Below are 21903 nucleotides of genomic sequence, written 5' to 3'. Positions count from 1 at the left end.
AAACATGGAGCCTCGCCACTGCTAGCAGTGGGTCGGCATCCCTCTCCCCTGCCCCAGCTTGCTGTGGTGAGCAGAGACCACCTCTGTGGCACTGTGACCAATGCTGGGTTTCTGCCATCTGAGCGCTAGCTGCACAGACACATTAATATTTCTGGCCAGTGAAGGCAGCAGGATAATGTTACTTGGGTTCTTTGGTAAGGGAAGACAAAGGAAATGGGGGGGGGGGAGGGGGGGAAGACATATCAGGTCATCTAAAAATATTTAGATTTTCTCTTGCCTCTAATGTATAGAGTACAGAATTAAATAAACATTGAGAAATGCAGCAGGAAGTTCAAAATTGAGAAAGTTTAATTCTGAGTAGGCACTGTTCAGTGAAAAATGTCAAGGAAGGAAAGCATATAAACTGTTACACCTGATGGTGTAACATTTACTGATAAAAACATCAGTGCCGCAAAAATTAGAAAAATAACTTGGGAGTTAAAATTGCTGATAGTTGCCTCGCTCCTTAAAAACCAATTATAGTAGCTTAAAAATTAGTATGCCACTTTCTGCTGGTATTTGACAACAGGGGACAAAGACAGCGTTTACAGTTTGCAACAGGTTTTCTGAATGCCGTAAACACTGCAAGTCTAATCAGATTTTCCTCATTCAGAGGCTTCAGTTCCTGCTGCTGAGCTTACAGAGCTACTGTTTATGTACATTTATGTGTAAATGCTTACAGAAGGATAGCGGGAATTACTTACAGGACACCAAGGGGAATAAATGTGGCCAGTTCAGCTAACAGTACAGGCAACAGCCTCCTGTGAATTTCAATTCTTAATGAGTTGCGGATGTGAACTTACAGCTAAAGCATAAAGGAGTATTTCAAGATTAAAAATACTTTTCAAAACAGAAAGTTAGAAGTCAGAGAGTTTCTTCATGGCCTACCTATAGACTGGGGCCAGAGAATACTTAAGAAGCTGGTACGACAGGTGAAGGGTCAGTGAAGTTTCCTGGTTCTGCAGGTCCTCTTTTGTCACTGTTAGGTCCTTTCTGGGCTTTCTTGAGGGCAAGTGCCTTATTTCTGCTTTGAAACTGATCGTATCTTGCAATAGTGGATACACCATCCACAAACTTGGTCTTGAAGAGGACATTTGCATTGTTAAACATTCCATCCTTCAAGGACACCACAATAAACTAAAACAAACCAGAAAGCTTAAAGTAAATGCTGCCATCCAAAAAAAGACTTTTAAACAACATTAGACAAGGCTTCTAAAAAGAGGATTGCTTTTACTTTATTTGGCTAATATCTTGGTGGTAATTCTTAAAAAAATACTCTAAACGTAACTGAAGCCCAACAGAATATGCTGAGCAGGTTAACGTACACCCACAGGCCAGACATTTTCTGCAGCTAACCATGTGCGGCTCCGTCCATATCCCAGCGCTTGGCCTGGGATACAGGCCACAACACAGAACAGCTGTTCATGGTGCATCAATCACAGGAAAAAACGTTGCCACGAATTTTGTAAGAATGCAGGATCTTTAATAGCCTAAAGATACTGCCCAAATTATTTTACAGTACTGGTAACAAATGTTCCCCTCCTCTCTCTCATAATTTGGAAAGGTCGCATCCTACCACCAAATAGAGATAGATACTGCCTTTCACTCAGAGTAGTAAGTTTCTTCAGTTCTACAGATTTTTTCATGCACAGGCCACAGCGATACAGAGATTCTTTCCACTAGTGCCTGGCTTATTTCAACAGGGCCAAAAAGAAAGTATTTTTAAAGCTCGGGTTAAAGAACTCTAGCCAAAAAAAAAAAAAAAAAAAAAGAGAAAAAAAGAAAAAAAATTCAGGATGTGGGTCATGCCTGAAATTGATCATATCACAGATACTCTTCCCTACTACGACCTGGGTTTTAGCCACTGCAGCAACAGCTTACATTAAAATGTAATGCTTGGGAGTTTCACAGTTGCCGTATCATCAGTGTAACTTCCAGTGGCAACAACTCAGAAATACAACACACGTCTGGAATACAATACTTGAGCAGCTGAGACTCCTCAGTGGCAGGCTGCCTCTGAAAATAGTGACATGCATAAACGGGTGATCACAACAGTTTCAAGATCATACCTGGGAGTGTCTGAAATGAGTATGAAGCATCTGCCCAATATTCTGGGTATGAGAGAGATCAAGGGCTGCATCCACTTCATCCAAAATGTAAATTGGGGCAGGTTTGAAGAGAAGCATGGCTAAGATCAAGGACAAGGCCACCAATGACCTAATATAGAGAACAAGAAAGTCATATTTTACCCTCTTGTTTCAGAGGCTTTGGCTTATGAAAACAGTTGCTTGGTAGTAACAAAATGCTCTCTCAAAAGCAGATTCATGCTATGAGTTCCGAAGAGACAGAATGACAGCTTCTACCACAACTTCTGATTTCAAAATGTGAAGCCTTCGGCCAGAAATGGCAAATATTACTCTTTTATCAGAAGATCAGGCTAGTTGGGTAATGATATTTAAAATCATGCTGTCGCTTGACCTATTTTCAACCCTGAGTTTTGCAGTGCTGTTTTTCAACGTACAGTTCTTGAAGCATTCTGTCCTTCAGAAAGTTCTGTATCTCTGTCTCACCTCTTCCTAAATTCTGTTTCTACTTTTCAATTTGTTAGGTTTTTCCTTAGAAGCTGCAAAGAAGCACGCACCCTACAGAGTAGCTGTAATCACTGGAGAAGAAAACTGTCACCATGACGCTACGTTGACACTAGGGCAGAACTTGTCTATACAGATTTTTGAGATTACAACTCAAAGGCTGGAGCATTTAACTCAACAGTACCTCAGTAGCACCTAGAGTTAACTGCAGTTTTCTCACCGCTCAGTTAATTTTTTTGGTCACTTCTCCATAGAGTAAAGTCTTGTTTGTTATTGTATGCCAAGTAATGCATTATTCTAAGTCGGATTCCTCTTTGAGCTGAACTGAATTAATAATGCTTTCAATATTAAGTCAGGTTGGAAGGAGACAAGAGTCCCTGACTTGACTAGGGAAAAGATTGCTTTTTTGCTTTTCTGAACTGTCATTAGCTAAACATATCAATTGTATACACAACTGCAATGGAAAACAAACAAAAACCTCCACAAAGTTCACCAACCTTTGTCCTCCACTAAGTTCTGTTAAGTTTTCCTTCCAGGTGTTTCCTAAGGCAACTCTGAACTCCAGACCATCCAAGACATTCTGGGTTTTAGAGGTTGCTAGCATAGCTTTGGCTCCTGGTAGAAGTGTTGAGAAAATGGAACCAAAGTCTTCATTCACCTAGAAGTCAGACCATAAAAGATGTACGTACGTGCTTTGAATCAAGAGCACAAACAGCTAAAAACTTAGTGGTAAGCGGCACTGTACTCTAGATGTCTTGCCCAGTTTAACCCAATGACTTCTTAGGTCTTGAAGATTAGCACATACAGGATAGTAAGAAAATATTAGCATACGGAATCTTTTATTTTCTCTGTACTGAAAAGAGAAGCAACACCAAGGGATATATATATACACACAGGACTCCTTATACTAAGCATTTTAGAGGGATCAAATGAAAGAAATATTGGAAGGCTTCTTTATGCTATCAGCCAGGGAAATGGTTATGCCCTACCTCAGATTTATTAACTGGTAAGTTGTGGTTTCTCCCAATTAAAGGACTATTAACAGTATAGGCACCTTGTAAGAGGCACACACTGGCATCCTCCCCACTCCTTTTCTTCCCAGGATTACTTAAGCAATGTCCAGGTATTGGATGGGACGCCGCTTTGTAATCATAGATTAAGATTTCCTAGGTCAAGGAACGTATCTGAGAATGCACTTATTCTACCACCCATGATGCTTTTAAATACAATTCAGTAATTTTTGCTGAACAAGATCTTGCAATGAAAATGTACCACTTTGTCAACGATATCTTGATTATGGGCAGTAATAATTAAAACCTTCATTTGTGAGCAATTTAATCTTAGATATAATCGATCTTCTCAAAAGCCAAAAAGTACAAGTTCTCCTGGTACAGCAGAGAAGAATGTGTCAAGAGCTTTCCATGCAGAAAGGGAAAAGGGAAACTTTATACTTTTGTTATAGTTAATGATATGAGAGAACTAGTAAGAAGGCAGAGCACTAAGATAACAGAAACATAAATCACCTGTTGCTCTATTCCAGTATCACCTATCCTAACAGTGACAGTTACAGTAGCCCAGGTCCACAGCCCCACATTGTATGGGGCTACACAGAACCAGAAGATTTTAACTCTGGTCAAATATTGGTTTAAGTAAACAAAAATAGACTGTATCACTGTTTTGTCCAACTTCCATGTGAGAGACAATGATTTCAGCATGCCAGTAGCTTAACCTTTCTGAAATTTTTGTGAGCATTAAAAGGGAATGGAAAAGCAGTTTTGCAGGTTTAACTGTATCTTCACAATTTTCAGAGAATTCACGTCTTATTCTCAAAAGTGAGGTGAAACAGGAGGAATGAAGTGGTTGTTCTGTAATTTAAATACTAGGCAAGGGAAATTAGTTCTGGAAAGAGACACCTTTTTTTCTTTTTTCCCATGGAAATATGCAAAACACTAATCTAAGATAAATCTGATCCTCTGCTAACATGTGAAGATTAGATTTCAAGTGTCATACCTTTTTCCAAGCAATATATAAAGCTTCAGTTTTCTTCTGGTCGAGCTCTTCAATAGTTGCAAGAATTTTTGACTTGTCATTCTCTACAATTCTTTTTTTCTTCATTAAGTCATTGTACTGGTGCAGTGAAAAGAAAAGATTGATTTCAATGAACTTCGTGCTCAAATACATCTTGTGCTAATCTTACAGTTTCACTGTTTATCATTTTTGTAACCATGAAATAGCTATTAACCACAAGATTGAAATCCAAAGCATTCATTTAGCTGTATGTAAGATTTAAGTTTTAGGACATTATTTGCAAATTAAAGTACTAGAATTTTCAACAATTGGCAAAGGGGAAGACCAACATTACTCTGAAAGTTGCACTTCCTTTCCAAGTTAATCATATTTCATTTGCCTTTCCAAAGAAGAAAGGATGTTTCTGGAGGCTGATAGGAAGAACAGGCCAATTCTAACCATGAAACAGTACTAGAAAAGTTGAAGTGTCAATCAGTGGACAGTTTTGAGACAATCCTGGAATAGCCTCAAGATACAGATGAATTCGAGACAACCCTGGAACGCCTTCAAGCTATCATGCTTGAAGATGAACAATTTTTTGATCTGCAACCTTTGGTAAAGTATGTCATTCTCAGATACTGTAACAGACACCACAAAGCTTGCCTAATGCTGCTGCTGCTGACTTAGGATGGACTGGGGTAGGGAAGAATGAAATTATTCTTTTTACCATCCAAAGGCAAGATTATGCATAACCTGGAAAACTAGTGCACAAGAGAATAGTTCAAAAATGTAAGATTAGTATAAAAGATCTAACAAAAGGTTTCCTGCTATCTTATGAAGATTTAGTTTTATTTTTATTTTGGGTGTATTCAGAAGTAGAGCATGTGAAAATATAAAGCTATGTTATACATAATACCGTATACCCAACCTGCCCAATCTTTAAAGGTTAAAGCACAGAATGTTTACCCTCTCCTCTGTCTCAGAAAGCATAGTCATAGCTCTCATGTTCACGTTCCTTCCCAATTTCTCTTTCTTCTCCTGCAATTTCTGCAGCTTCTGACTTGCTTCTTTAGGATTGTTAGTTTTGAAGTCATAGGCTGTGTTTGGCTGACCAAAAAGTGGTTTCTCTGAAGCTATCCACTCATACTCTTTCAGCATTTTGTTCACCTGTAAACAAGAAGATATGTTGAGGCTTTCCCCCCTCCCCCCCCAAATGTGAATAAAAAGTAATTAAAAAAAAAAATCAACATCCTGAAATTACTCTACAACATTAATTCTTCTATACCAATGCAGCACAGCTGTATACCTTTACAATGTTTCATGTGATTTCCAAGACTGTAGATGAACAAAGATTTTAAGGGAGCTTTCACATATACCCATCACATTACTTGGAACAGGTTTTTCTATATCTGGACTAAGCCATTGTCACCGAATCTCTGGATTTGCTTCTTTAATTAGTTACCGAATTTGTCCATACAATCAGAATGTTCTTCTCACTGAGCACCTTCTCACTGTGATCTACTCTCTATTAGTCCATACTGATAAGCTCTGTTACAATTCACAATTTCCACCCCCTCCTCCTGGGATAAAACTTTTCACATCAAGAGCTGCAAATATGACAGTGCTTATGAAGAAAAAATGCTATTTCCTTTGCATGTGGCAAGGGAAATAACCACTCCTGGTCACAAGATGCAAGGAAAAGCACAGTTCTGAAATACCTTGGCAGCAGCATCAGCAGTCTCTTGTTGATGTTTGCTAATGTTGTGTTCTAATGCTTTAACCTTAAGCTGTAATTCATTATTTTGTTCTCTGGATTTTACTGCCTCTGCAGATTTGGCTTTAATTGCTTTATCCTGTAACACAATTACTTCCTTTTGCTTGGCCAGCTCCTTCTGTGATTTCTCTACAGATTCCTGAAAAGCAAATCAACAGACGTTTATTAGCGTCTTTTAAAGGCTGGTGTTAGACAGTTAGAAGAAAAGGACACAACAAGGAAGGAGAAAAAATTCACTTGTGGTAATGAAGCCAAAAAATAATACCTATGCTAAATATAATTGTGTGCTGGCAAGAAAATCCAAACAACAAAATAACACGTTATAATTTGAGCTTTAGGGGGATCATATTTTCAGTAACATCAACACAGATAATAAAACACAGTATTCACTTTTACCTTTGTCTTAGACACCTCAGCTGCCATAGCATTAACTTGCTCCTGGTAGGATTTGATCGCTTTATCTGCAGCCGCTATCTGTTGTTTATAGGAGGCCTGCTCTTGTTTTAGCTCTTCGAGTTCCAGAACTAAAGCTTCAACTTCCTAGAGAGATGTTTTCAAATTTATTACAGTTACACTTAAATGGAAAGAATTAAGATTCAGTTTGATGTAGTAAATGCTGTGGAAGATTAACAGTACCCGTTCTTCAGCAAGGGGGCACTCTCACCCAAAAAAAAAAAAAAAAAAAAAGTGCATCAGCAATTTCTACATCAGTCACTACAGAGTAATATATTAAGTTCCAAAACTGACAGTATTAAGACTTCAGGAGAATCAAACTTCCTGATCACTGCAACCACTTTTGACATGGAGAAAATTGCCAACAAAGGTTAAGTTTTACCTGCTGCTTTTCTTTCATTTTTTTCCTTGAAGCGTCTGCCTTTTTCTTGGCACTGTCTAGTTTCTGCTGGGCATTTTTTAGTTCTTTTTCACATTCTGCTTCTGCATTTTTCATTTTATTCTCCAATACCTTGTATTTATCTTCTGCTTTCTTTTGGCTTTCTTCAGTTTTCTTTAATGTCTCTTCACACTCCGCTGAATCAAGAAGTACAGTACTGAGATCAGGCATTGTTCTTATCTTTAAATTTACATCCTGAACTCCAACTGAAATAAATCTGTCTTTGCCTCTAACAGAAAAAAGTGGTTGTACATTTGCTAGTTACTGAAGTCAGCTATTTCAATGATATAAGACAGTGTGCTGTTGTTACCAGTTATTGGTAGGGCATCAAATAGACAACCAGTCATTAAAATTAATGAAAATAAGCCTTTTTTCTTTTTTTGACAGGGGCAAGTATATGCCAGATCACATGATCAAGAAGTAATTAATCAGATGGATACCTAATAAGATATCACCTCATCCCTGGAATACTATGTCTACATATGTGTCGCTTCTGACCATCTTTTTTCTTTAGATGTTTTACTTATTGCTGCATTTGCTTCCTTTTATATTTTTCCTTAGCTATATAAACAGTACTTCTTTCCAATGCTTTCTTGTTATGCAAACTCTTTATACTGCTAACCTTAAATATCTATGGAAACAGATGGCTTGCAAAAAACAAAGATTACTCAAGTATGGGATTAAATCTATTTTAAAACTTCCCTGCAAAGCCATTTTTCCTTTTATTATAAAGTATATAAAACACTTAAGAATATAACCTTTACTGCAAACGAATGACCAACCTTATGTGAATCACCTCTATGCAAGTCTATTGTGATTCTGTACTTGTTACATATTACAAAATATAAAGATAGTATTTTCAAAGCAAAAAATATTTTTTTGTTAAGCAGAGAGTCTGCTGCTAAACCAGCCAAATATCCATCTCATTCTCAGCAATTAGTTTTCAGTTAAAAGATTAAGAACACATTTGTCACCAATGGTTTTCTTCAGGGCAAGCAGCTCTTCCTCTTGTTTGTGATAAGCACTTTGATGAAGCTTCGTTTGCAACAGCTCTGCTTCCTCAGACTTCATCTCCCACTGCTGCTTCAGTTGCCGGTACCTTTGAAGACAGTAATGATATACACTGCTATAATGAGGGGTACCCAGCCCTTCAGTTTCAAAGTTGACATAAGTAGATATAGAAATAAGTAGATAAAGAAATACTTATATTCCCAGTCTAATGTGAGATACAATGATGACTATAGGACAAATGAGCTTAAATGCATGAAAGACTGATATAATTTCTTTATTCACAATTGTGAAGTTTGTAGATATGTAAGTTGTTATATATGTAACTCCTGGTTATGCAGCCCCGACAAGGTGTTGCATGAAAAACAAACAAATGCAACACATGCAATTTGGAACAATTCAGAGCTCATGTTTTTCCAACCGGCAGCGTGACAGATGCTAGGCTGAAGCATTAAAGAAAAAAATATCTAAACGCAAAACTCGTTTCTTCCTTTTGGTCATATTTCTGGAAGTTTTCAAAACAATTTGAAAAATAAATTCAGCTGGTACATAGCATATTATACAACACTACCTCCTTATGGGATTTTTACAGAACTGACTAAGCATATTTTTATATTCTATCTTTTAAAAAGATCTTCAGTAACTGAGTAACTGAAAATCAAATATACTTAAAATTATTTAGTATCACTCAGATAGTCCCCTTTAGTATCTTTATATTTTCTTGGAAGAAAAACAAGACCTATCAGAAACTGAAATTCTGTATGGGTGTTACAAAATATGACTGGAACAGATCCATTCTTCAGTGGACTTCATGAAACTTGGAAAACTTCAAGTGATTTCAAGTATATATATACTTGAATTATAGTATGCCATTTTTTTCCCTGTATTACCCCAAACAAAGTTTTCTTGCATGTGTTATCTAAAAACTAAATTTGCTTGTTGGTTGCTGTACAGACTAAACTGGGGGGGGAGAGGGACAAGTAAGGGAATAATTTTCTGCATATTATATTATCAACAGGCCCTATGCCCTCCAAAAATACTTCTTTATATTACATTTACTCAGTCACATACAAGAAATGATAGACATTTTATAGGGCAAACCTTACTTTTCGGCAACATTCTTCAAGCTTGCCAGCTCATTCTCTACAGTCTCAAGTTCAGATCCCTTTGTCTTGAGTTCTACTTCAACATTTTTCATTTCTTGAAGTTTAGACAATATTGGTGCAGCCTGTGAGCCCGCACCTGTTCAGTGAGAAAAAGGCAAAGTCAAGCTAATTGGAATTATGCTAGTGGATTCACCACTGGAAAATAGCAAATTCTAAATGTTAATAATGATGCAGGTTGATGATTTGTTTTAGTTACAAAACAGAAAGGTAGCTAAGCTAAAATTACAGTAATTCTCAGTGGAAAAAGACTACCTCCTCTGTTAGAGAATTTAGTTCTGTCGACTTCAAACACTACACATGCATTTCTTGTGAAATCAACTAACTTTTCATAATTTATGAAATTATCTCAAATTAATTAATTCCTTCAAAAAGTGCTTGAGTTCAAAGCATTTCTCCTTACACATTACACAGCATTACAAGCATTACACAGCCAAATAAGATTTAAGTATTTAAAATCTAAACTACCTTATGCACATAGTTTGCCATTGATTATTTCTTAGTCTAATCAATCTTCTTTCAGCTTTAGACTGACAAATCTTTGCTCAAACAGATATTAACCCCAGTATAAGTCTAAAGAAAAAGGTTACTGTTCATTTTTATAAAAAACATGCAGAGCAGTAAACAAATCAACAGACACACAGTATTATTATATGAATAAAACCAGCAATTGCCTCCATGCAGAGTGCCCTGGGGATCAAACGTATCTCCATCAAGTGTAACACTTCTCGTCATTATCCTTTTGTCAAAGGTCACTTTCTTAGCATTATCCATGTTATTACAGATCAGTGTTGTTCCAAAGACATATTCCATTGCTTTCTGCAGTTCAGATTCATATTCAACTAGAGAAAGGGCTAAATGCAAGTTATCATGACCAGCCTAGAAATCAAATGAAATGCAATTAGTATGCCTTAAGTTATAAGAATTTTCAAAATTTAATTTGTCTTCTCTTGATAAAAAGTTTCTAAAAACCATCATTACATTTTAAAACAATTTCAGTTAAAAATGGAATAATTAATTTCCATTTAAACATTGCATAGGTGAAAGGATACAAAGGAAAAAAATAAAATCAAGATACCCTCAAACCCTATAGAAATTCTTATTAGTATAACCATTAAGAAGCCCATGTTTTTAGCACAGAAACAAAATGAAAAAGGAACACAAGCAAAACAGTGTAAATAATGTATTTATTTACATACCAAGGTTTGAGCCAACTTGACTATGTCTTGTCCAACACACCTGGCTGAAATTTTATTTAGTGGAATGATGGTGTATCGACGCTTTAGTTCACCATTTTCTAAGAGCTTTTTGCCAGTAACCTCAAATGAGAAGAGTTACAAAGCATACCTGAATACATAACTGATTTTGTAAAGTAAGACAATAGGGCATTGCAAGAGGAATATATTGTTGCCAGTAACTATGCATGACTCTCTTGACCTAATTTGAACATGTACATGGGTACAAACCACCTCTTAAGCATTCAGTAACAATGCACATGCTCGCTAACCCTGAATCACATGACCTCATCTCAACATTCAGAGCTCTGTATTAGAGTAATAAACATACCTCTGTGTCCACAATAATGTTATAGAGTTTCCCTCCAGCCACAGCTTCTAGGGCTTTTGCCTTGGATAGATCTTTCACAGTGATAAGAGACACAACAGAGCCTTTCACATGGTTTGGATTCCAATTTTTTTCCGGATCTCTTAAAATAAATTTAAATTATGATAATCATGTTTGTTTTTCTCCCACACATCTTAAAAAAATTATGTTTAAAAACTCATACTGCTGATTATATTGGTATAATAAATTCTAAATTCTATCAGGAAAAACCCACAGAAAATGGTTAAATTAAATACTTCAGGTCAAGAGACTTCCCAATAGTCAGCTATAAAGTCATTAGAAGAATGTCCTTCCTGATTTTGGTATAATTTGTTCATGCAATTTTCAATTGATTTTTACTATGGGTCCTATTATTAGCACAGCTATAGGAATATGTTCAGACTGATTATTACATAAGCAAGTAAATCTGGGGATACATATATTTCATTGGTGGAGACACATACAATGTTGACCTCCACAGAGCAAGTCTACTCACAGTCCTCAGGCAGGACTCTGAAAAGTAATGATTACATATTTTTGCAGTTTAGACCTTTGTATTCTATGGTTTTAGCTACTGAAGTTGAGTTATGGCTTGCAAACACCATCATACAAAACTTTTAAATTCCAGTGATTTTGATAAGGCTGTCATTTAAGAATGGCTGTACCACTTTCCCTGTTGTTCATTAATTCAGTTAACATTTCCTGACCTCCCCCCTCCCCCCTCTCCCCCCCTTCACTTGCATCGCAGGTAAGTTAGTCATTATTCACTGGCACTAAAAGGAAAGCAACAGCTAAGCAATTAATGGAATTATGCTCCAAGTCCCATAAGCCATGCATAAAATGCCCTAAAAAGCACTTTCAAACATCTTTTAGGATCACACTGAGATCTTACTTGTATTCAAACTGTAGATGAGGAAACTTTGCCATTAAGCCTTCATGCAATTCTCTCAGTCGGCTGATGTCAGAAGCCAATGCCTTCTTTTTTGCTAAAAGGGCTTCTTCTTTCTCTTCTTAAGAGTTGAACACAAGCAGTAGACAAACATCCAGAGCACAAAAATCTATTAGCTTAAAAATTGGCATGCTACACTGTTTATCTACATATAGATAGAGAATACTTAATTGAAAGACTTTCTAAAATTCTTTGTAAATTTCCAGTTTAGACAAATTAACACCATCACAATACCAAACATGCAAAGAAAGAGTTTAAAGTCTAATGTGCTTCTCTGAATGTCATTCTGGAATATCTATTTACGGTTTTGAGTAGCTTCTGCAACAAATGTTACCTGAATGAAAAATGAACTTTAAGAACTGCTTTAGGTAGGGAAAACCAGGAAAGAATAGGGAGGTTGGTCACTTTTTCCACTAAATTTTAGATGGAATTTAAATTTTCCATCAAACTTTAAAAGATTTGGCCTAAAGTTTATAAAATCAAATTATTTTAAATTCTTATCTGTGGAAGACAAGAGTTTGCAGAGCTTTGACCAGAGAAATTTCTTTGTGCATGAAAGCAGCATACTTGGTTTTTCAGTTCCTTCTTGTATTGGTTCTGGCTGGGATGAAGTTAACTTTCCCCATAGCAGCCCTCATCATGCTGGTGCTTTGTATTTCTATAATGTGTTGATCAGTGTTTTGGCTAGTGCTGAGCAGTGCTCACACAGCGCCAAGGCTGTCCCTCCAACCCCGCCTCCAAAGGCCAGTAGGCTGGGGGTGGGCAAGAGGTTAGGAGGGGGCACAGCCAGGACAGCTGACCCAAGCAATATTCCATACCATATGAGGTTGTGCTCAGCAATAAAAGCTAAGAGAAAGGAGGAGGGGAGTGGGCATTCATTATTAAGGCGTTTGTCTTCCAGACCAGCCGCTACACGTACTGAGGCCCTACTTCCCAGAAAGTGGCTGGACATTGCCTGCTGATAGGAAGCAGAGAGTAAATCTTTTTGTTTTCCTTTGCTTCTGTGTCTGACACAACCAGTTCCAGATGGCTCCAAGACAGACCCACCACTGGCCAAGGCTGAGCCCATCAGCGATGGTGGTAGCACCTCTGTGATAACATATTTAAGAAGGGGAAAAAACTGCTGTGCAACAGCAGCGGGAAGAAGGAAGTGAGAATATATGTGACAGAAACCAGCCTGCAGACACCAAGGTCAGTGAAGAAGGAGGGGGAGGAGGTGCTCCAGGCACTGGAGCAGAGATTCCCCTGCAGCCTGTGGTGAAGACCATGGTGAGGCAGGCTGTCCCCCTGCAGCCCATGGGGGTCCACGGTGGAGCAAATATCCACCTGCAGCCCGTGGAGGACCCCACAACAGAGCAGGTGGATGCCCAAAGGGGGCTGTGAACCCGTGGGGAGCCCACGCTGGAGCAGGCTCCTGGCAGGACCCATGACCCCGTGGAGCGAGAGGAGCCCAGGCTGGAGCAGGTTTGCTGGCAGGACTTGTGACCCCATGGGGGACCCACGCTGGAGCAGTTCACAGAGAACTGCAGCCCGTGGGAAGGACTCACGTTGGAGAAGTTCACGGAGGACTGTCTCCCATGGGAGGGACCCCACGCTGGAGCAGGGGTAGAGCGTGAGGAGGGAGTGGCAGAAGCAACGCATAATGAACTGACTGTAACCCCCATTCTCCATTCTCCAGCACTGCTTGGGGGCAGGAGGTAGAGAAAAATCAGGAATGAAGTTGAACCCAGGAAGGGAGGGGTGGCGGGAAGGGTTTTCAGGTTTGTTCCTATTTTTCATTATCCTACTCTGATTTCACTGGTAATAAATTAAATTAGTTTTCCCAAGTTGAGGCTGTTTTGCCTGTGACAGTAATTGCTGAGCTATCTCCCTGTCCTTATCTCAACCCAAGAGCCTTTCGTTGTATTTTCTCTCCCCTGTCCACTTGAGGAGGGGGAGTGATAGAATGGCTTGGTAGGCACCTGGCAGCCAGCCAGGGTCAACCCACCACAATTCTATATTCCTGTTCAGATTCCCCCATAATTATATACCAGAAGTCTGTACAGACCTTCATAGTTCAGCTTCTTCATTTGGTTCTCTAGTTTTTCTTTTGTTTTTCTGACAGCCTCAAGTGCTTCTTGGTCTTTCTTGTAGCCTCCGTCCATCTTTTTAACTTCAGCTTGTTTTGTCTTCAATTCTTGTTGTGCATAATTCAACTTCATTTGAGCCTGTAGGGATTAAGAAAATACAGAACCAGAAGATCTTCAAAGAGAATCTTGCAAGTGCAGATTTAAAACACTTGCACTAACAAGGTGCTCATATAATTTGTAAAAGTCTCCACTGGTTGCAGAAATGCCACAAAGCAGCCTTGGCTTTTGAAAGTAAGGGCACAGGTGATTTGGAAACAAAACCATAAATCATGTATTTGGATACAATAACTCATATTAGCACATTAATAGAGTCTGAGAAGAAACAAGGTAAAATAATGTGGGACACAGCTGTCCTTGTTATTTTTCCAAGAAGAGTTTTTCCTTAAGTGAGACAAGCAAGGTGCACTTTCAACTTTGAAAATTTAAATTCCACCGTGAGAACCACCCCAGCAGAGGTTTGTTACCTTAAGAAAAAAAGAAGCAGTGTCTGTCTCAGTCATGTTGCTAGCACACAATTTGACTGAGGAGAAAACAGTTTCTTCTGAACTCTCCATTCACGGTCTCAAGCATCTTTATTTTGATCCCACTAAGTTTTACTGTAGAAATCTCTATAGTATGAATGCATATCATGGACAGCAGTCTTAGTTTCTTCCTATCCAATACCATCATTCATTTGAGTACTGTGAGTCCTACTTTACGCCTCAAATGCCAGTTTCTATACTTCCTCACAGCAATGTTATAGCTTTTGCCTATTTGTCTATATTTATGCAAGGATTTTTTTTTTTTTAATGACCTGTTTTATCAAAAAGTCACCTTAATGCATATGCCAACTTGTAAAATATCTTGCATAGACATTCTGCAAATCTTTTCACTGACCTTTCAAGAGTCTGTCCTTTGGTTTTCAGACAATTTAGAAAAGAAGCAGGAAGGCTGGTCTGAGACAGGCAGAGCTTTTATTCTTACCTGTTTAGCCTCTGTTACTGCCTTGCTGATTTCATTTTTGCAGGTCATCATCTGCCCAGCAAGAGTAGCTTCTTCCCCATCATCATTGCTGGACAACCCAGCAGACACAGCATTAAAATGCTGCTGTGCTACAGCTAAAGCATCTGCATCTTTTTCACTTGCTTCCTGTAAAGCATTTAGTTCTTTCTCCATCTTCTTTACTTCTTTCTCCTTTGACACTAATGCTTTAGAATCCTTCAGCAAAACAAAGAACAAAAACAAAAAAGGAAGAGAGAACCTGAGTCGCATTAACTTTAAATTCATGTTGTTTAGATGAGGAGCTATGAGTAGTTTCATCAACTACATTTCTATGAGCCTTTGTCAGATTTTGTGATCTTACAATTTGTCTTTGCATGTTTTCAAATGCATACTTGACCCATGAGTGCACTGAAGATCTACAGAAATATTAAATACAGGAAGAGATGACAACTGCCCAAGAACTAGGAGAAATAGCTCTTTCTTCCCCATAGCTAAAAAGTAAAGTATTCTTCAGTGCTCCTCTTGCATAGAAAAAAACATCAACTGTCAGAAATACACAATGCAGAAATTTCTCCTTTAATTTTAAGAATACCACATGTCCAGAGAGCATAATACTTTCAAAGCTACAGGGTTCTCTCCTGAGCTTAATAGAAGGTTGGTAACCATAAAGAGTTGCACTTTCATTGTATATGCATCACACTGGTTTCTAACAGGAACCTACTACCTATGCTGCACAAATCAAACAATGCCTTTACCATTTGTTTCCACTTTTCTGATGTGATTCTTGCCAATCATAGGATTTTTCTTATCGTAGTAGGTAAGAAAAAACAGCTGTCCCCCTCAATCTGAATTAATTTAGTGTTTAAAGAAAATTATATACAAAGGTCTTACCTCTTGCATATTTTTTACCAGTTCTTCGTACTTATTCTCTTCACTTTCTAAGTTCTGCTTCTTGAGATCAAGGGCACTTTGTGCTCTAGTATTAATTCTTTGAATTTCTGAAAGAGCATCTTCCAGTGAACGGAGCGTACCACCAACTTCCTACAATCAGAAAAAAGGAAATTTAATTTAGCTTAAAAAATGGATACAGTATTAGTAATATTTCTTCTTCTGTTCACAGCTATATGTAGAAGAAGAGATAAATACCTGATCAAGCAGGCAGTTAGACTGCAATGCAAACAGGTCAGAACATCTCTTCCCTCTGAAATCCAAACTAACTTGAAGTACTGCTGAAGCCCCACATCATCCCATATCATGGGACACTGTCCCTGAACAAAAGCTGCACTTAGGCATCCAAAGACCCTATGGGCCATCCTGTATCTAACCAAATTTACTGCCCCCAAAACTGAGGTCAGTACTGATTTTTATTGAACAAGAGTTTTCTACTTGAAGTGTGTTTCTTCTGAGACATCAACAAAAAGCGAGAAAAAAAATCCTGGCAAAACTTACCACTGAATGCACAGAGTGGAAACATGAGGGCAAACAGTTTCTATTCTTCAGTTATTATTCATTTACAGAGATTGGAAGCAAAGCATTTCAGACAAATGAAAACTTTAGATGGATGTCTTTTAGACAATGGCTAAGAATGACAGTAAGCAGTGTATACTCTAAACAACCCACCAGAAGAAGATAAAAATTCAAGGGTATATTACATGTAAAAATAATTCCCTTCTCATATAACTCCTGATATTCAGATATTCAGACAAGCACGACGCTGTTCTCACTTACCGTATTCCTTTTCTTTTCCATCTCCGCTATTTCTTCATTAAGTTGTCTCACCTTCTTTTCACTTTCAGCCATTGATTCCCGAAGCTTCTCTACATTAGCCTGCATTTCCTTTAATACTTCAGCAGAGGATACCTTTGTCTCTTCAGCCAGAACAAACTGGTAAGCTATACAGAGGCGGCTTAAATGTTCTATTGCTCGTATTACTTTTTGGTATTCTAGATAGGATGATCGTTCCTGAAAAGACACCAATAAAAAAAACCTCTAACATTTAATGGCAAAATAATATTAAGTAGGACTGTTACAGAAATCTTCTAAGCACTTCTACTAACATTATTATTTGTAGATAAAAGGAAGGATTCTTCATGTTAAGTAATATATTCAGTATTGTACATTGCAGGCCTGCTTAGGAGATTCTTAGATAAAACAATACTTGTATAATTGATTGTACAGCAGAAATATCACTTGACGCAAGTTTTTTTAAGAACTAAGATATGTTTTTATCTTTTATTTTTATCTAGTTCTCTTGTTTTTTTCCTTTTCTGTACATTCCCCTCTAGGATTTCCTGGAAATCCTGAATGTCACATTTTCTGTATTTGGACAGAAGAAAAAATTGTTCTCTCTCAAAAGATTCTACAAAGCTTGAAAACATGCTATTGTTTTAGCCACAACATACTGGTCCAGGGTAGCTGAAAGTATCTTTTCAGTACTTTAAGGGCCCTACCACTCTTCTAAGTTTTCCGTACCTCTTTCAGTTTCTGTAACGTTGGAGTGATCTCCTCATTTAAGACCTGAAACACAAACCAGAACATTTATATTCAGATTTTTAAAACTCTCATATGTCTAAGCATGAATACCTAGTTCCAGGTGCAGAAATGAAATATAGTTAAAAACCACACTACACTAGTTATTCAGTTATCTTTAACAAATATAAAAGAAAGTATACTTTCCAACATATTAGTACCATTTGAATGTCTTTCAGTTTGGCTTCCTTCTTCTCTATGGTTTTCTGGACAGCTGTTTTCTTGCATTCATACATCCTAGTACCAGCTGCTTCTTCAATCATAGCTAAAATCTAAAATAAAGCAATGCAACAAAAGTTTGATGTTTCTTCTTATGTTATGATAGGTTCAATTCAGAATTCAGTGGAACTTCTCATCTCCCTCCGATACCCTTTTTTTTTGTCCCCCCCCCCAAAATATTGATTCTTGTCATTCAAAACAAATCAGTAAAACTTAAGACAAAAAACTCCCACAACTTTCTTACCTCTGGTGGCTTCATATTTAGAACTTTCGTAATTCGTCCCTGGTGACAGAAAGATAAAACAAGAATGGTGATTGTGTACCATGCAATAGTAAAAAGCCAAAACAAAACCCCAAACCCCCAAAAAACCCCTCATTTTTATACATTATATTATAAGCTCAAACTTTTTTTTTTTTTTTGCTACAAGGAAATCTAGTTTACTCAATTGTTCTGTTCTTGAAAGTTCAAACAAGTCACTTCTTCAGGTAGCAAGCTTGAAATGGCCCTTGTATCTTAGGTTCCACATTCCTGATTACATCTTAAAGAAGTAATCTGCATATTTTGTTCTAGAGTCTTACTGAGTTGCTGATGTTGAATAAACTTTTAATCATAAACTGGCTTTTTGGAGATTTAGCTCATATGTAACTAGGGGAAAGCAGAATAGGTGCAAAACTGTCCTTCCCCCCCCTCCTGCCCCCCACAAGTTGTGGCAGTTCCATTTGAAACAGTAAATCCTGCTCTGTTTTATTATTCCTTGCAAACATGTCAGGGATTTGTCTAGTCCCTGTGTTGATGTTTATAAGGGTCCTTTCAATTGGTCAGCTCTTCCTTTGTCAATTGTGATTTAAGGTGGCAGGTTTCTCAACTTCATTCAAAATACTGTCTAACATGGAACACACATAATAGGAAAGAAAATCTCTGTCTTTTTAGCATAATAATAAAAGCAACACCTATCTGTTAAAGAGACAAAAAGGAAAATTGGAATATGTTTTAGAAAAAGCTTGCTACATGAGGGCTACATGAGGTCTTGTGCTATAAGACACATGTTTTAGGGTCAAACTATGCTGTACTGGAAATCTTAACTACTTAACAGACATTTGATTTTTACTTGACGAGAAGTTGCTTTTCTCTGATTAGGAAATTAAATGTTCTTCCACTATCCATCCTGCCTCAAATTTAGTGCAACTTCTATTCTTTTTGGATTTTATAAAGATGCACACAATACCTGCATAATGAGGAAGTGAGGGTTATTGACATTAAGTCCAATGGAACAGAAGAGATCCTGCACACGAATGTTGGTAGCATTCACACCATTGATAAGATACTTATTTCTGCCTCCAATGACAACCTGGAGAAGGAAAAGAAATGGAAGAAACTCTAAATGATTTAAAAATGATTTGACATTATGAGAATATAAACTGTAACAATGAATAAAAAATCTGAGCAAATCCCATATATTTAATCTTTGCATACACACATATATATGCATACTATACAGAACATCAGAACAGATCTTGTTGGACTGAAGAGACATTCGAAATATCTAACTAAAACATAAGAAAGATCAGTCACTGGGGGCAATATTGACAAGAAAATTTCCAAACCACAAATTTTAACTTTTTTTTTTTTTAAACTTGGGAGACATCTTCATCAGAAAGATAAAGGTTTCTTTGTTCTTGGAGACCAAATTTAACACACAGTTCGGATATTAAGAGGAAAATATGAAAGGAGGAAAAAAAGTCACAAAATAGAAAGTTATAACTTGCTTTAGGAACATTATTCCATTATTATTACATTTCTGTGCAAGTCCATAGAAAACATTATTGATATAATACATTTAACACTATTAAACTAATTTCCCAAGTAATTCCAATTTTTTTTGTCTAGTACACTGGATTTACTTCTACAGTTTGTGTTACTAACTACACTGTAGAAGTACTGCCTCAATTGCAAAAACTCAGGGACTTTAAAAATAACTTTTTTTTTTTCCTTCTTGAAAAGTCACTCTGTTGAGCATGGTAAAAATGTGTACAGGTTACTAAGCGATACAGATATTAAAGACTCACCTGCCTAGTGATGGTGATCTCATCATTAGCTTCAAATCCCAGTGGACTTAGCTTCTTGTCAGAATTATCAAAGGTAATAGACACAGTTGCTTTAGTAATTCCAGCTTGCCCATTTTTATAAACTAGGTCTTGCAAGTTGGAAGCTCGCACCTAAATCCATGGAAAAGACAAATACATTTTTGAAAGAAATTCATTACACAGCTTAAATGTGCTACTGTAGGTTTTGGAGAAATGAATGAAAAAAATGCAGATCTAGCTGTAGATTTAAGAGTTCATGTGAGAGACTGAGATATGGGAGCTGCAAGGTGCTAGCATTGTAAAACCACAGGCAGAGTGTGCCAGTCTAGTTTTAGTGAGCCAGCTAATTGTTTCTGCTTGAGACTCCTGGCAAAAACTGAATAGATGTTTAAAAAAAAAAAAAAAGGCCAGATGACTAGTTCAGTTACCAGTACGTTTACTTAAGGAGCATTTATTATTCATAATGCAGTTCACAGGGAAATGAATTAGAAAGTGTTCCTTGGAGGTCTGCTGGATTTGTCTATAATTACAAGGAGGGGAATAAAAAAAATCACCTGAAGACAGAGATTCAAATTGATCTCAGTGCACACAATTTTTTTTTATAAGAGTAAAGCAGATATACCATCTTTTAAATAGCAGGCATTGCATGAAAAACAGCTTTTTATTTTCTTCTGATGAACCAGTTGGCCAAATTTTAAGACCCAATCCAGAAGTGAAAAACTTTATTAGAAATAAACAAGTTAGTGCCTTTAGCTGCAAAAGATCTTTGGCTTGAAGCTGCTACCTTTTAAGTGGGTATTTTTAGCCTAATGTTCTAAGCTGCATACTTTGAGCTACTGTAGTATATTGATGAAATTGTAATTCAATCTTAATGTAAGTATGAGCAAGAACGACAGAGATCCAGTTTTATGTAATGGAAAATCCAAATAAAGAAAACTATATTTTTGATAGAAGCACCACTTCAGGTCTTCCATCAGAGATTACTCGAGAGAGTAATATGAAACGTTGCTGACAGAAGAAAAACTTTTCTTAAATGCATCCTCTCTCTTTACCTGAGACAGATTGGTGATTCCCAACAGGAAACAGATTGAATCCAAGATATTGGACTTGCCACTACCATTCAAGCCAGTAATGGCATTGAACAATGGGTCAAAGCCACAAACTTCTGTCCTCTGAGCATAGGATTTAAATCCTTCAAGAACAATTGACTTGATGTACATCTTCTCTGTTCCGAAGGGACCTGGCAAAGTATTCCTCCCAAGAGTATGAAGAAAGGTATCTGGATTATAATCCTACACATTTCAAAGACAAAAAAGAAAAAAAAGCAAACAAATCATACTGCGTGCCAGACAAACAGCTAAATGTGTGAGAAAATGGAACACATGCCTTTTACAACAAAAAGATTATGCATTTATAAACGGAAAATTCCGAGTAGACCCCGGATCCAGGAAGCATCCCAACAATAACCTGTACTTCAAACTTTTAAGCGATGTGACTTTACACAACCTTCATCACATCTGTATGAAGACTGTGGCATAGCCCTGGTTTCTCACAAAGCTAGCCGTTAGTCCATCAGCCAGCGAAGGAAAGGGAAAGGCACAGATCTTTCAGAACCCGGCAGAAGGGGAGCCTCCCTTTCCAGCCTGCAGGACTGCTATCAGCTCAGCCCCACCGCACCGGAGGGCCGAAGCCCAGGAAAACGACAGCCTCGGCTCTGAGGCGCCGTGAACACAGCCCCATCCCTGCCCCTCCCGCTGCCATGGCGCCTGCCCCCATGTTCTCGCCGACGGCGCCGCGGCTCCCCACAGCCCCGCGGGTGCCCCTGCCAAGCGAGCTCTGGCTGGCAGCTCTGACGCCGGAATCAGCCGGGCGCCGCGCACCGGCCGCGAGCGGGCCCCCTCCCCAAGCCCCGGTACCTCACCGCCGGCGCCGCTCCCA

General features: G+C 37.9%; 1 protein-coding gene across 1 annotated transcript; it reads right to left on the bottom strand.

Moving 5' to 3' along the window:
* Positions 1–252: 252 nt before the first annotated feature.
* Positions 253–21902, bottom strand: SMC2 (structural maintenance of chromosomes 2). Its single transcript, XM_076362930.1, has 25 exons — positions 21882–21902; positions 21018–21257; positions 19948–20097; positions 19107–19229; positions 18125–18163; positions 17823–17933; positions 17605–17649; positions 16861–17094; positions 16024–16173; positions 15115–15348; positions 14070–14229; positions 11966–12083; positions 11038–11176; positions 10671–10790; positions 10146–10350; positions 9415–9550; positions 8275–8399; positions 7244–7437; positions 6805–6948; positions 6353–6547; positions 5601–5801; positions 4638–4754; positions 3125–3285; positions 2109–2256; positions 253–1176 (listed from the first exon to the last, which is right to left on the bottom strand). Exons 2-25 carry the CDS (start codon positions 21183–21185, stop codon positions 952–954), a joined length of 3642 nt encoding a protein of 1213 aa, XP_076219045.1. The 5' UTR covers positions 21186–21257; positions 21882–21902; the 3' UTR covers positions 253–951.
* Between the last annotated feature and the right edge of the window lies 1 nt (position 21903).

Source organism: Aptenodytes patagonicus, chromosome Z (genome assembly GCF_965638725.1).
Source record: "Aptenodytes patagonicus chromosome Z, bAptPat1.pri.cur, whole genome shotgun sequence".
Lineage (NCBI taxonomy): Eukaryota > Metazoa > Chordata > Aves > Sphenisciformes > Spheniscidae > Aptenodytes > Aptenodytes patagonicus.
The sequence above is the reverse complement of the archived record's forward strand: the minus strand, read 5'-3'. Positions and strand labels throughout refer to the sequence as shown.

Coding starts and splice junctions, on each gene's coding strand:
- SMC2 (XM_076362930.1), bottom strand. CDS start 21,185: ATGTACATCAAGTCAATTGTTCTTGAAGGATTTAAATCCTATGCTCAG. Junction 18,164..19,106: donor CTCACTTCCTCATTATGCAG/GTATTGTGTGCA, acceptor TTCTGTCACCAG/GGACGAATTACGAAAGTTCT. Junction 3,286..4,637: donor TATATATTGCTTGGAAAAAG/GTATGACACTTG, acceptor TCTGACTTCTAG/GTGAATGAAGACTTTGGTTC.